At 43.3% G+C, this 14,787-nt stretch overlaps 1 protein-coding gene and 1 long non-coding RNA gene across 12 annotated transcripts in view; one reads left to right on the plus strand and one right to left on the minus strand.

Moving 5' to 3' along the window:
* ZNF385B (zinc finger protein 385B) overlaps positions 1-3,449 on the plus strand; it is a 199,396-nt gene extending 195,947 nt beyond the window's left edge. For all 10 annotated transcript variants that reach the window (XM_081930107.1, XM_081930106.1, XM_081930108.1 and 7 more), the window contains one exon: positions 2,064-3,449. In XM_081930107.1, the coding sequence (XP_081786233.1) occupies positions 2,064-2,291 (228 nt within the window). In that variant the 3' untranslated portion in view covers positions 2,292-3,449. The remainder of the gene's footprint in view (positions 1-2,063) is intronic.
* On the minus strand, positions 2,906-6,706 carry LOC309363548. 2 transcript variants are annotated; one of them, XR_014165380.1, is made up of 4 exons: positions 6,460-6,706; positions 5,715-5,832; positions 3,718-3,855; positions 2,906-3,374 (listed from the first exon to the last, which is right to left on the minus strand). It is a non-coding gene; the product is annotated as an uncharacterized lncRNA (long non-coding RNA). The 2 variants fall into 2 exon arrangements; XR_014165381.1 differs by having other exon boundaries at positions 5,746-5,832; positions 6,460-6,483.
* Between the last annotated feature and the right edge of the window lie 8,081 nt (positions 6,707-14,787).

The following is a 14,787-nucleotide window of genomic DNA, read 5'->3' on the forward strand; positions in this document are numbered from 1 at the left end:
GATTTGCGCCCCCTAACCCTAACCCCCAGCTGTTGCGCCCAGTGCAGCCAGCCCCCCTTGCACCCCCCCCCCACGCTACGCCACTGACAATGTTTTCAGGGCTTTTGACCATCACTGTTGTCTCTGAAAGTATAGTCAGGGTCCATGAAGCTGACTACCTCAAGAGGTGCTATCAGGCAACTCTGCATACACGTCTTTCTCAGTTAATAAAGTGCATTAACCACTTGTGCATGCTAATTTTAGCTGTATCAGGGACTGTCGGGGGGAAATCACCTGCTGACTCCTATCCACAAATAGAAGCGAAAACCAAGAAAATAAACCGGTAATGGTAGGCTGTCAGTGCCCTTTAGAAAAATAATCACATTAACCTTGGCAAGAAACATTTTAGTGGGTCAATTCTGCTAATCCATATAATGCGCAGCGATATTGACATTCGGTAGAAGGTTAACCTTAATGCAAATAGCTAATTGCAGTCTGCTTTACAGTGTTATGGTATCACTTGGATGTTTTTAACCTCCTGGGCAGAAAATTTAAAGAGGAGGAGTGGAATTTTAAAGCACTTACTCGTTTGCTTAGGTATTTATACCCCACTTTTCCAGGAAAAATCCTCCAGAAAACAGCTTACAACATAATCAGTGCAGCACAATGTAATATATATATATATATATATATATATATATATATATATATATGTATATGTATATGTATATGTATATGTAAAGAACCTGTTAAAAATAACATTAACATATGCAAACCCAATAAAGACAAAACACTGAACAAATAGTAATGTTTAAAGCATGTATAAGCATTAGCAATTGAAACAGGAAAAGTCAGTAAAGTAACTGAAGAAAAGGAAGGGCCAAATGTACATTCCATAGGAGGGAGTTCAGCACTAATGGGGTCACTATGGAAAAGGCCCTGCTGTCTCTCGTACTTACTAATGTAGCTGAGCTTGTAAGGAGGGCAAGGGAACCCCTTGGTTGTCACAAGCTGCTGAACTGGAACTTACAAACCATCTTCAAAGGGCGCTCCACATTTGGTGCATTGCACGCGTCTAGTCTGCATGTAAGCCAGAAACAAGTAACCATGGCAAGGTCTGCTTTTCTTTCCTAGGTAGGGGCAGAACTGGTAAACTAGCCCAAGCTGATAAAAGGCCTTCATTGCTGCTGGTCCTCCCTGTGGAGGCATAGGTGGCATTTATTTGTTTTGGTCCTGGTCCCCCCCCCCCATTTTATATTGTGAACTGCCCTAAAATCTTCACATAAAGGGCGATTTACAAATTTAATAAATAATAATAATAATAATAATAATAATAATAATAATAATAATAATAATTATTATTATTATTATTATTATTATTGCTTTTCTCAGCTGGAGCATGCCAGAGCACAACTCGGGCACCTCTCCCCGCCGGCTTCTTGCCTTTACATACTTCTGAGAAGCCCGACACAAACATTTCATATCAAAGCAAAAGCTGGCCTGCGTATGCGAGTTTACACTTTTTTTTAGATCTAGGACTCCACGTAGCTCCTAGCTACTCCTAGCCATAATTGGTCAAGCTATAGGGCGGGGCCAATTTGTATTTCCTTTTTATCAGTCTGACTCCTGTGTAGCAGTGGCAGGCTTTAAGCTTTCCAGCCGGGCCTGTGCCATTGCATGTGTGTGCATTTGTGCAAGGGCCCTTCCGAGCGGCCCTAGCCAACTGCCTGAATCTAAGAGAACGAGGGAGGTGAGGGAGTATTTATTAGACCTGCACCAGAACCAGGGGCGACCCCCAAACCAGCTAGGGAGACTGCTTGCCATAGTTTTTAGCACCTCCGAAGGTGGTGAACGTGGCTGTTGTCAAACCTGTTCAGGGCTGCCTGAGTCTCCCAGAGACTGACTGTAACAACTTCTTGTTGAGTTATGGCACTTAACTGTTCTTGAAAAACAGCACTGGTTGTTGTTGTTGTTGTTGTTGTTGTTGTTGTTGTTATTGTTGTGTGGATTCCCCCCTCATTTTTGGTGGGGCTCATAAATTGGTGAAATTACCATTTAATGTTTTTCGCCCCTTCTTCCTGTAGGCAAAACTCGCATTCCAGAAAGATATGATTAAGCCATTAGCCCCTGCGTTCCTTTCGTCTCCTCTTGCTGCTGCCGCTGCTGCTGCTGCAGTATCTACTGCTTTGACTCTTCCTCCACGTCCTTCAGCGGCTTTGTTCCAGACACCTGCAATACCCACGGCTCTCCTAAGGGCAGGGCATGGCCCCATCCGAGCTACTCCCACATCTATCCTGTTTGCACCTTACTGATGGTTGAATCAACAGCATCTCATTGCTACGGCCATTTGGAAGAGAGACCGGAGGAAGCAAATAAAGATTCCGTATTTTTCCAGTGACTGCGTTTTTTAAGGCACTAACGCTTGAAAGCGGGTTGTGGGACTCTGCATCAACGGGTATTGCAATCTAGACAACAGAGGCTTGTTGTTGTTTCGGAGTTGGTTTGGTTTGATTGTTTCAACGAACACAACTTGGATCGATGGTTTACGAAACGTTTAATTGTGCACAAAATATAACGAGGGTTCATCTGCTTTTTAACTTAGACACACGACATGCATTAAAAAACAAAGAACATGGGATATTTTCCTGTCTGACTTGAAAACTAGGATCTTCCTCCCTCACTGCAGCAAAAACTAGGTGAAACAAATGCTTGAATTGCTGACAACAGCTCAAGAACAGATTGCAACTTATTTCCTATGTGCTCCTGTTGCTAGGGATTGTGTGTTGTTTTGGGGCTCCGTGCTAGTGTATTTTGTGTAGTACCCGAGTTTTACCTCTCCTTCGATTTTAAAGCATTTTAGTTGCCGTGTAAATGTTTGGAAGCAGAGCAGCCCTGGAGCTTTTTCTTTTAAAGAATTTAATGTATGTCTTTAATTTAACATTTTATTTAGAGAGATCCAGAATAAGAAAGCCATATATGAGATCGTTAAGATTGTGACTCATTTACTATTTCCATTTAACTTATTTCGCTTTGGTTCCCACACCCCTCCCACTGGTGTTGCTAAACAACCGTTTCAAAAGAGAGTTTCCTAATTTATATGTTTACCACATTTTGCGCTTGTTGAGGCAGCGGACCAGTGTATTTATTCATAAATATATTTGCCATTTCTAAACTTCTTTCCTATATGATGACGCTACATAGAGTTGTGGCTCCCAATGCAATAATGTACAGAAAATAAGATATTTATAAAATTAAGTGTCTCTTCTCTTAATATATTGCTGTTCTGGCCCTTTTCTTCCCCACTTCATTTTATAAAGGTGATCCGGATACCGAAGACACACCAGGTGTCATTTGGGACAACAAGGATAATCTCCAAAAACATCTTTACCTGCAGTCTGTAAAGAGTAAAATATATGTGTATTTTTTAAAGAAGGCACGTTTTTAATAAAACAACATGGAAAAATAGCAAACTGTTTATTAATGAGCAAAAGAATTCGCGTGGAACCTTTAAATGAGACCTCTGTTTGAAAACAGCATCATTACGGCACAGCACACTAGGAAGTTACCAAACGGCGGCACAGTCACTTGATTACACCGTCATTGTTAATGAATGACTGAAATTATGAATACATGGATATAATGTACTTTGCATATCACTGTGGAATGCTTAATGTCTTGCTGTGCTGTGTTTTTAGTTTGGTGAAAGCAATAATGGAAAACCGTATGAGATACACCTACCTAAGGCTGCGGTTCTGTGGTCCTTGGGTGGGCATTCCAGGAGCCCATAGGACAGATCGAGTCGCCCTCCCTGACGTTGGAAAAGAAGATCCAATGTCAGGTTCTCCCTGCCACCACAGGATCATTCAACCGGAGCACCTACATCAGTATGGAAAAAAGAGTGTTGGGGGAGCAGCAGCAAGCAGGGTTAAAAATGCATACATGTTAAGAGTCACCTCTAATTTTCTCCCTCCCTTTTTCTTCCCACTGTTTCCAACGGGAGGGCAAAGTTTTTTAGAAGATGGTGATGATGATCTAAGAACCTGGAAATGGATGGAACAATGCAGAGCATTCTTTTCCCTGCACTCAAGCTTGGCATGGCATAGGCAAACTCCGGCCCTCCAGATGTTTGGGACTACAATTCCCATCATCCCTGACCACTGGTCCTGTTAGCTAGGGATGATGGGAATTGTGGTCCCAAACATCTGGAGGGCTGGAGTTTGCCTGTGCCTGGCATAGGATAAGGCGGTTGAAGCACCTTTGGATTCCTTGCTAAAGTGAGCGATGCCCTGAGCACCTTTCAACATCCCTGCACAAAACACTTCCGAAATGAACTCCAGCAGTCTGGTGCCATTATAGTTCAAGTGGAGCTGTCTTTTTGATACATGGCTCACTGGCCCAGAAACATTCGCCATATGGCATCGTTGAATCACACTGCTTAATTTGTAGCATAGTAATGCCACTAAAAAACAACAACAACCTGGAATTAATTTTGGGTAGCCAGGTGAAGCTAGTGAACTTTGGGATGAATGGCCTGTGTTGTACACCCGCATATGTTTGGAAATTTCTAAATCACATTTGCTGCTGGGATTTTAGAAGGGACTGTACCTTAGCTACAACACATGGTCCATAAGAGTTTGAAGGCTGGTGTGTGTAGAAAATGTGTGAAAGGATGTGGAGTTATTTCTGTTCAAGCAGGGGGATCTGTTTTGGCATAAGTTTTAAAACACTGAATGGAAACTTTTGCCTTATGAAGTTTTGGAGCAAGATGATCTGCAACTGGTAAATGCCCATGTTTTAGTTCCTTCAAAAAGATATTCTGCTGTGGGTTATGGACAGTGCGTATTAGCCATTTGGAAAAAGAGATCCATTATCTCAACAATGGATGGGCTGACATTTGTTTATTTACACAAGCTATCTGGTGCCCATAACTTCTTGCTAGTCCTTTTCAACAGGAAGTAGCCACATTTTAGAGGGAGATCTCAGCATGGTTTCCAGGTGAAAAAAGAAGCCTGGGACCTTAGAGTGAAGGGCAGGTAATTAATAATGATAATAAATTATTGTTTATCCCAATTTTTTGTTAGGACAAGAGTTGTGGGTGTTTAGCCTGAAAAGAGCATGGAGAGAACCAGAACATAAACTCTAATATATTACAGCATGGAGAGAACCAGAACATAAACTCTAATATATTACAGTGTGGAGAGAACCAGAACATAAACTCTAATATATTACATTGGCCCATCTTTGACCATTGTTCGAAACTTCCATTGTTCTAGGCGCATTTTGTGACAGGGAATTTCATTAGCACAAGTACTTTCTGAGTTCTGGGCTCAGTACTGTGCCTGAGAATTCAGATTAAAACTGCAGAGTGGAGGGAAAGGAGGACCTTTTTCTGCCATGCCACTTCCAGCTACTCTGAAGATGAGAATATTAGGGGAGTGGCCAGGGGAAGGACTAGACCATGTGAAAAATGAGCATAATAATTCAGCTGCAATTCATTTTCACCTTGATATTCTTGTTATTTAAAAAATGAACCTAGACATTCCATTGTTGCCCCCATAACCTAGGTTTAAGGTGCCTTTTAGCTCCTAGCTATCATATCTCAGTTTCTAACACTATCTCTGAGCCAGAAGGCTCATTGAAGAAGACTGTACTTCGGGTGCTGTGTAAAGTTGTCTCAAAATAATAATTGGTCTCCCTTTGCACTTATATAGACAGTTTTAAGAAACAAATAATACCTTGTGTCAAGTGTCATTCCCCAAAGCGCACCTGAAATTTTAGCCACCTTGTCCACCCGCTGCGGCTTCAGAAGCATGAACAGCAGATCCGGAACCTTCCAAAGGGTTTCAGATTCAACTGCATTCAAAAGACTCAGAATTACATTCAGCTTCTCAAGCGTCTCTGCAAAATGACTATGCCTTTCAGGAAATTTGGGAGTACACAGGGTAATTGTGATTTGATAACTGAAAAATTCATGTGAAGTAGCAGAGTAGCTTAGAGCCAAAAAGGCTAATAACTCTTCTGGGTAACTGAATAGATTCTTTTAATAAATATCAAAATGAAGAACATGTTTACATGCTCATGTTCATACGAGCATGGGTCCAATCTCCCTTAGTTTCCACTTCACTCTTTACCTCAGCAAAGGGTTGTTTCTTTATTCTTTATAAAGAAATCTCCTGGACAGAATTCTCCCTATTTGCATTATAGGGATCACCCTCTGTCTGACTTATTCCAGAGATACAACTGTCTTTTACGGTGTCCTGTATTCTCCTCACAGACACACCACGGAGATGCAGTAACAGCTGGACAGACAAACTCACTAACTGTCAAAAAATACCTCACACTCACACAAGATGTGTTCATTAAAGAAACCCCTCCCCCTTTTGAAATACATACAGCTACACAAATAAATATTCCACATTCGGGAAAATTAAACATTTAATATCCTTAACAGTAATGGCTTCTGCTCTTTATCCCACAAACCTAGTGTCCTGTGATGCCGCCCTGTCTTTTCTGTGAACCGCCCTAAGACCTCCAGAGATAGGACGGTATGTAAATAATAATAATAATAATTTGGATGTGAACCTGGTGGCTTGAATTTTGCCTCACCTTTGCTTCTGACACTTTTAGGGCAAATGATTTATGGTGCTGAGAAGTATTGTAAAGAAAGTTGCCCTTTTACAAATCTTGGGTCCAGTCACCTGAAAATAATGCTTTGACATTTTTTGTTTTGTCTGCTTTATGACAGAGCTGTTAATATTATTGACTGAATTTGTTTTTATGGATTCTGTAATTTTTGATTCTGAACTTTGTTCTCCCCCCCCAATATATTTTTAATTAATTCCTTTTTTTATTTTATGGTCCCCTTCTTTGGGAATGAAATAGTCAGTGAGTGGTGGGTGGGTGGTTGTTATCTCTCTGTGTGTGTGTGTGTGTGTACACGCACTTGTGTGTTTGTATTGCTTCGTTCCAGAGACGCCATCTTCGCAAGCTGATTGAGGGGGCCCAACACAATGCCCAGAGGTCACATTTGTGATGTCTCAGGGAGCCAGGGGTCAGAGCTGAACACCCTCTGATCATTGAGTGGGTCCAGACCCCTAAAAATATATGGGGGGAGAGGGAGAAACTGCCTCAGGTCCTAGAAGTTGGCGTGCATGCTTCGTTTTTATATTTAAGAAGCAATTAAGCAAACAAGCACACACATAACACAGAGAGAGAAATCTACAGGAAATTTACCTTTGACTTTCAGAGGTGACAAGTTGTTCCTCAATGAATTATTCACAGGAAGAAAGAAGACTGGAGGCAAGCAATACCACGTCTCTGTGGCACAAGTTCAGATTTCATTAGCTAACTTCTTTTCACCTGTGACAGTCCCCAGTCTGTAAATCTCCATGCCTGATGTAAATAGGATGCCATTGTGCTCCGCTCCCCTTGCTTGGCTTCACGCTATGGAGGAGGGGAAAACAGACTTCCTTGCTTCCTTCCTTCCCTTCTTTCCCTTCTTTCTTTCATTTAATCTTTCTGCCAAGCTGAGCCTCTGAACTGCCAGCTTTGGCATTAGAATCATAAATCAACTTCAGCAATTACTCCCTGAAAATGATTTAATGCAAGCTGTACAAAACTGATTAATGATACTTACGACCCAGAATGTGTGTGGGGCTTGGGGGGGGGGAGGCGTGTTAACAAAGTACATTGAGCGATATGTAATCTTCAAAAAGTTGATGGCAAATCAAATCCTTCCTCATGAGTTCCTGAAAATGAATTTTGACAACAACAAAACTTCCTTTGTCCCATTCCTCCTACAGTATTATTATAATCAGTCTGCTTTTATATTCTCCACACCTGAACAGATTCGTATTGCAGGTAAAAAATAACATGGCTGAGTGAGTCCTTGCAGATGAAGCTAACCCAAAATGGCAGTAAAACATCGCCATTGCGGCTCGGAGCCTTTGATACCCTTTGCTGTTGTTTAGTCGTGTCCAACTCTTCGTGACCCCATGGACCAGAGCACGCCAGGCACTCCTGTCTTCCACTGCCTTCCGCAGTTTGGTCAAACTCATGTTTGTAGCTTCGAGAACACTGTCCAACCATCTCATCCTCTGTCGTCCCCTTCTCCTTGTGCCCTCCATCTTTCCCAACATCAGGGTCTTTTCCAGGGAGTCTTATCATGAGGTGGCCAAAGTATTGGAGCCTCAGCTTCACAATCTGTCCTTCCAGTGACCACTCAGGGCTGATTTCCTGAAGAATGGAGAGGTTTGGTCGAGTTCTCTTTTGCAGCCATGCAAGTTAGTGGCCAGCACCATCCTTCCTTGTTGAGGAAGAGAAGTGGTGGTTTAGTGTATGGCTGGCGGAACATCATGAAATGGTGTCTGCTATTCCAGCAAATGCGGTTTCATTATGTGGGCTCATCTATTCCAGCAAAGGAGGTTTAAAACAAGGAGGCTTGTCAGGTTCAGGGAATTGTGACAGGGAGTTGTGTAGAACAACTGCACTCGTAAATCACCTCAGTGTATGGCTCATAAAGTGCAGTAGCAAGAGGGCTTAGAAAGCTGGAAGGGGCAAAGGAGCAATGGCGATTTGGGAATCACCAGGCACTCCTACTGTATCAAAAGCCGATGGTAATGGAGGTGTGCCCTATCTCAGGTTGCATACACACTATACATTTAAAGCAGATCTGTCCCTCCCCGCAAAAGAAAATCATAGGAATTGTAGTTTACCCCTCACAGATTTAGCAAACTATAGTGTCTAGGAATCTTTTTGGAAAGAAAATGTGTTTTAAATGTGCTTTTGACGCATGGTGCTTATGCAGCCTCAGTGAAATAGCACCAGGGAAATGATTTCTCTTCTCCAGAGGACTTCAGAAGCAGGTAGAAGAGGCCTCTCAAGACTTTTATCAACAAAGCTGATCTCTTTTGCAGCATCTTATAGTGGTAGTTTATCAGCAGCCAAACCTTCTGTAAATTACCAGAGTTCTTTAAAGTACACACCGATTTTATTTTATTTTAAAAAAGAGGACCTTTAGGGGAGGTCGATAGGAGCACAGCGAAGAGGAAAGGTAATTTCTCTTTCTTTTTTGAGGAAATAGGAAGGATAAAAATAAAATGAAGAAGATGACACTTGCATGCAAGAAGAAAGATTACGCTCCTGCGTCAAAGGAGCTGCCTGAATATTTTTCTCTTATCACAACTGAGTGAGGAGATTAAAATGATCGAATGTTTGCAGCTCCATATTTCTAACACAAATAGTTTACAATTTCCCCCTCATTTCCCTGAGCTTGTCTGCATATTTCTCCCACTCTTTGTGCTGAACTGTCTTTCACCCTGTAACTTTTTCTGTTTCATTTATCTGAAGCAAGGGAGAAGGTATTTGGGGAAGGTATTATCTTTCGTTTGCACATGATTGAAACCAGAGGACCTTCTCACATTGTTAGAACGCGGGGGGGGGGCATTGCCATAAACCCCTCCCTTGAACCTGGGCTTTTGAGTCAGACAGAGATTGGGGCTGGCCAGTTCCATCAGGCCAGCAGCACCAGAGGAAGAAACCAGCCTGAGCTCCAGCATCCTGGCCAGGTCAGATTTTGAGCCCATGAATCAGATGGCCTCAAATCAGAACTTCTGTAGTCCGTACCCCCAAAGCATTGTGGAACCAACACCACTTCTGCTCCAGGGACCCACATTTTTCTTAGGAAGGGTCATAGCTTAGTGGTGGAACATATGCTTTGCATGCAGAAGGTTCCAGGTTCAAACCCTAGCATATCCAGTTGGAATGGAAATATCCCTTATCATGGGCCCAGGAGTCAACTTCACCTGCTAAACAGCAGCCTGAAGGTGGAGATGGTGGAGTGACTCCACCTGCAGCTGATCAGCCTTCAAGGACACAAAAGAGAAGGCACTGATGAGAACCAGCTGGCTTCAGCTTTCTTAAGCAGAGCTTCCAGAAGCAGTCAGATACTGGTAACAATGCCTGTAGTTCCTGGCCCTACCTTGCTGCTTGTCTTGATCCTTGACCCCATGATTATCGGATTCCCTGACCCCTGGACTGTCTGACCATGTGGGTTGCGGTTTGTCCAACTCCAGGACTGGACCTGACTTTGGATACTGACTCTACCTCCAGGTAAGTACATCTCAGAGACTCTGCTGGTTGGCTGGTCTCCCACTCCATTGAGCTCTGCATGTTGTTGCTCAGCAATGAGACTACAACGCTTCTCTAAAGCCCTTGAAAGCTGCTGCCAGTCAATGCAGACATCAGCTGGATGATCAAAGGGTCTGACTTAGCTTATGGCAGCTTCTTATGGTCTGTGTCGGTATACTACTAATACTACTACCACTACTAATAATAATAAATTTTATTTATACCCCGCCCTCCCCAGCCAGAGCCAGGCTCAGGGCGGCTAACACCAAGAAAATCACAATAAATACATAATAGGGGGGAAAGAGAGGGGAGAACCAATTTAAAATACAGGTTAAAATGCAATTTAAAATGCAGCCTCATTTTAAAGTAGCCGATAAATCAAGACCATAAGGGGAGGGAAACATAATGGTCAGACAGAGTCCAAACCAAAGGCCAGGCGGAACAGCTCTGTCTTGCAGGCCCTGCGGAAAGATGTCAAGTCCCGCAGGGCCCTAGACTCTTGTGGCAGAGCGTTCCACCAAGTCGGGGGCCAGTGCTGAAAAGGCCCTGGTCCTAGTTGAAACCAATCTAACCTCCTTGAGGCTCGGGACCTCCAAAATGTTATTTGGGGACCTTGAGTTCCTCTGCGGGGCATACCAGGAGAGGTACAAGGATCCTAGGCTGCATAGAGCTTTGAAGGTCAAAACCAGCACCTTAAACCTGACCCTGTACTTCACCGGGAGCCAGTGTAGTTGGTAAAGCACTGGATGAATGTGATCCCGCGGCAAGGACCCCGTAAGGAGCCTCACCTCGGCATTCTGCACCCGCTGGAGTTTCTGGGTCAGCTTCAAGGGCAGCCAGGGCAGTTACAATAATCAAGCCTGGAGGTGACAGTTGCATGGATCACTGTGGCCAGATCAGGGCGAGAAAGGTAAGGTACAATACAAGGAAGAAGCCTGGTGGGAATCCTTGGAGGAGAATTAGGCTCCAAGCCTGGCCTCAAAAAAATGGTGCAGCCTGAAAGGGGCTATCTGGACTTGGGAAGCTGAAAGGCTTCAGTCAAGTCCCAGACTGAGGGCTCATCTATGCTTTGCTTCTCTCACACCTAGAAAGCATGGGTGTGAGTCGTTTTCTGCTCTTCCTGTGCTTTCTAGACATGAGTGGGTCCACATGTTTTTTTCCATTTGCCCTGCTGCTTTCCCTGGGAAAACACACTCTTCAGTGCTGAATCAGAGCAAATGTCGATCCATGGAAAACCTAATTGACATTTGCTCTGATTCAGTGGTAAAGAGCAGATTTTCCTGGGGGGCAGTTGCAGCACAAGCGGTGGATAAGCCCATAGTCAAAGCAAGTTGCTCACCTGGAGCTTTCCATGGTGCTGCAACAAGCAGCCAGGCTTGCTGCGTTGTGCCCTGGTGGTCTCCTAGTTCTGGGGATTCACATTAGGAAGCCTCCTTCTTTGTAGAAATAGATGAGTCAGTTCCTCCCCCTACCCTATTGCAAATAAGCATTGCACTCCAACACGAGAGGTGAACAGCATGCATTACTGATGTAGAGGCACATGAGAATGGATATCCTGATCACAATTATTATGCTCCTGTTCAAGGGGCTACATGTGTCCTTTAACAGGGAGCCACATCTGAAGTTACAGGTTGTAGGTGACTGGTTGCTCACAACTACACCTTAATTGGGACCATTATTATTGGCCGTGATTGGTCCACATTCCAGCTTCACTACAGTTATACTTCATTTGTTTTGTATGTGGTGACCCATTACAGTTTTAAGCTGCGATTCTATTACATTGTTGTACATTGCCACTAAAGTCTGAATGTCCTGGGTCAACATATCAGCTTGTCTTTAGAAGTAGCCTGTGACCACTCTTCTAGGATACTATGTATATTGCTGTTAGAAAAGAGTCTATTCACATCCACTGGTGGACATATATTTTAAGTTATTTATGAGGGGAAATCACATATAATTACATATAGCAGAGAATGATTGGGGGGAAAACTTGGGTGGGGGAAGAGAGATGCTGTGGAATTGATTTAGCACCTTTGACAAGTAGCCAAGAAGATGGGCTCTAAAACCAGTCACAAATCTTCACAGCATTGCTGCGAAAAACCACAGTTTTGTTCCAATATTCTCAGTGCTGAACCTCAATAACATCAAATGGACTTGCTAAAAATTTGAAATGTGTGTTGCTGCATCTCTCTCTCTCTCTCTCTCTCTCTCTCTCTCTCTCTCTCTCTCTCCTTTTTGTAAGACACACATTCACAGAATGCACTTGGGCTAATTCCCCACTTTGCAGCTCTGATGCCTGTCGATGGGACAGTTGGCTTCAGTAGTTTTCATTAACAGTAAAACCAGACAATTAGCTGGGTGGTGAGGTAATCTCTTTTTCTCAGTCCCTTAGTCAATATATTCTACATGCCCAATACTTCTAAAAATCAAACATTTAATAACACTGTGCTAGCATCAAAGCAAAGACATTACAGTGGTCTCATTTCCTTTCCATTATCTGCACTGGGTATTTAACCACTTCCCATTCCTAGTGTTTCAGCATAGGCAACCTGCTAGTTCTATGGTTATTGTTAGCAGACATCCCCTTCAAAGCCTGTTAGAAATAGGCTTTGCAGAAGTTTATACACTACCAGCCACAAACACTTCATATTCCCTAGAGTGCTGGGACATGATAGGTGCTTCCAGATGGCCATTCACCCTGTATCTAGGGTGCTCTGGGTGGTGATTGGCTTATGAAGAAATTTGATTTTCTGCATCTACATATTTTTCTAGGAGTCCCTTGTTTCCAAACACGTTTTTTAAGCTGAACTGAATCCACCCAAACAGACTCCTGCCTTTTCACTCCAAGCAATGGTCAGGTTCAGAGAGAAGCAGCAAGGTAGTATCTGGATGATCAGAGGCCATGACACAGTTCCAAGATCAGCTGGAGGTCAGGGTCCCAAGTAGACTGGAAACATGGTTAGCCAAGGCAGCTGTTCCCCAAAAAAAGTTGCCCGGACTGAGGAGCTGGGTTTGGGGCCAGGGCTTTATAGAGCAAGGCAGGTCTGGATTGTGTTGAAGGGTTGGTGGGGTAGACTTCAGCCCTCCATATGCTGTTGGGCTACATCGCCCATCATCCCTGAACATTAGGGTTGTCATATGACCTCTTTTTCCAGGACATGTCCTCATTTTCATGGGTAGAGTCATCATAGCGAACCATAGTTAAAACTAGATGTCAGGGAATGTGTCCTCTCTTTTTCTCTCTCTACAAAATATGGCAACCCTAGCATGCTGGCTAGGGTTGATAGCAATTGCAGACTATAACTTCTGGAGGGTAACAAATTGTGGAGGGTTGCTCGAGACCAGCTCTCTATTTTGAACCCTTCCATTGGTCACTAACGAAATTAATAGGTTGACTCCAAAGGCTGTGTCCTTCTGTATGTGACTAATGATTACCATAAGACACAGGTCACATACAAACGAAGAAACCTTTAGATACAACCCATTTTAAAATAAAGAGGGGGTGGGGAATGCTACCTTATAAAGGACAAGCAATTTTCAGTTTAAATTGTCATTATGTCTTTGTAGTCCAAAAAGCTGTCTCATTAGTCAGTGCAAGGGAATTAAAAGCCCTTGCCAAGGATTTGGGGATTTGGGAGGTGATGAAGGAATGTTTATACCAGACAGAAGAGTCAAACTTTTTATGGGATTCGCCAGGCTTGGAGCACCTGAAGACCATGCCAAAACTAAACTCTTTTGAAAGTGAATAGAGATTTGTAATAAGCAATCTTTGCTTCTCATTTGAAAAATAATAATAATGTAATATACAGCTCATAACTAGGTTAAATCCCTTAATCAGAACCTGCTTTTCTCAAAGTTCCTGGTTGTTTGCTTTTTAGGAAGGAATGTGATATAGCAGATAGAGTATTGGATCAGGAAGAATTGTGTTGAGAGCACATTCAAGGACCTTGGGGCTTGCTGCCATCTCTCCCCCCAACCCCCAGACAAGGTCATTTGAAGACAAAATAGGATAACTCCAATGTATGCTGCCCTTGGCTCTCTGAAGAAAGAGAGGGGTGCAAAATGTGGCAATAAAAAAGTGGCCGCCTGTTCCATTATTATTTTTTTGCCATAAGTCTACAATGACTTTCGTACAACTAGCCTTCACAGGACTAGATTTCTCCTTTGCCAGACAAATGTATTGTTAAATGCTCATCAGATACATGGTCTGGACACATCCACACCAGCAATGGGCTTGGATCTAAAGGCCTTCTGCTCACGCAATGGGAAGCCACCTCCCCCTTCTGTCCACAGCCCCCAGCATTGTATCCAATGCCATTCCCAAGCACCTCCTTCAGGCTTTTCAGATGAGGCGGGTGGCTCCAGTGGAGATGGAGAGTTGGGAAGAATGCATTCCATGAGCAGTTTTTTGCTTGGGGTTTTAGGAGGTAAACCTGTATGTGTGTACAGTGGTACCTCGGGTTACATACGCTTCAGGTTACATACGCTTCAGGTTACAGACTCTGCGAACCCAGAAATAGTGCTTCAGGTTAAGAACTTTGCTTCAGGATGAGAACAGAAATCGTGCAGCAGCGGCACAGCAGCAGCAGGAGGACCCATTACCTAAAGTGGTACTTCAGGTTAAGAACAGTTTCAAGTTAAGTACGGTCCTCTGGAAAGAATTAAGTACTTAACCTGAGG

Source organism: Podarcis melisellensis (genome assembly GCF_964234715.1).
Source record: "Podarcis melisellensis genome assembly, chromosome: 1".
NCBI lineage: Eukaryota > Metazoa > Chordata > Lepidosauria > Squamata > Lacertidae > Podarcis > Podarcis melisellensis.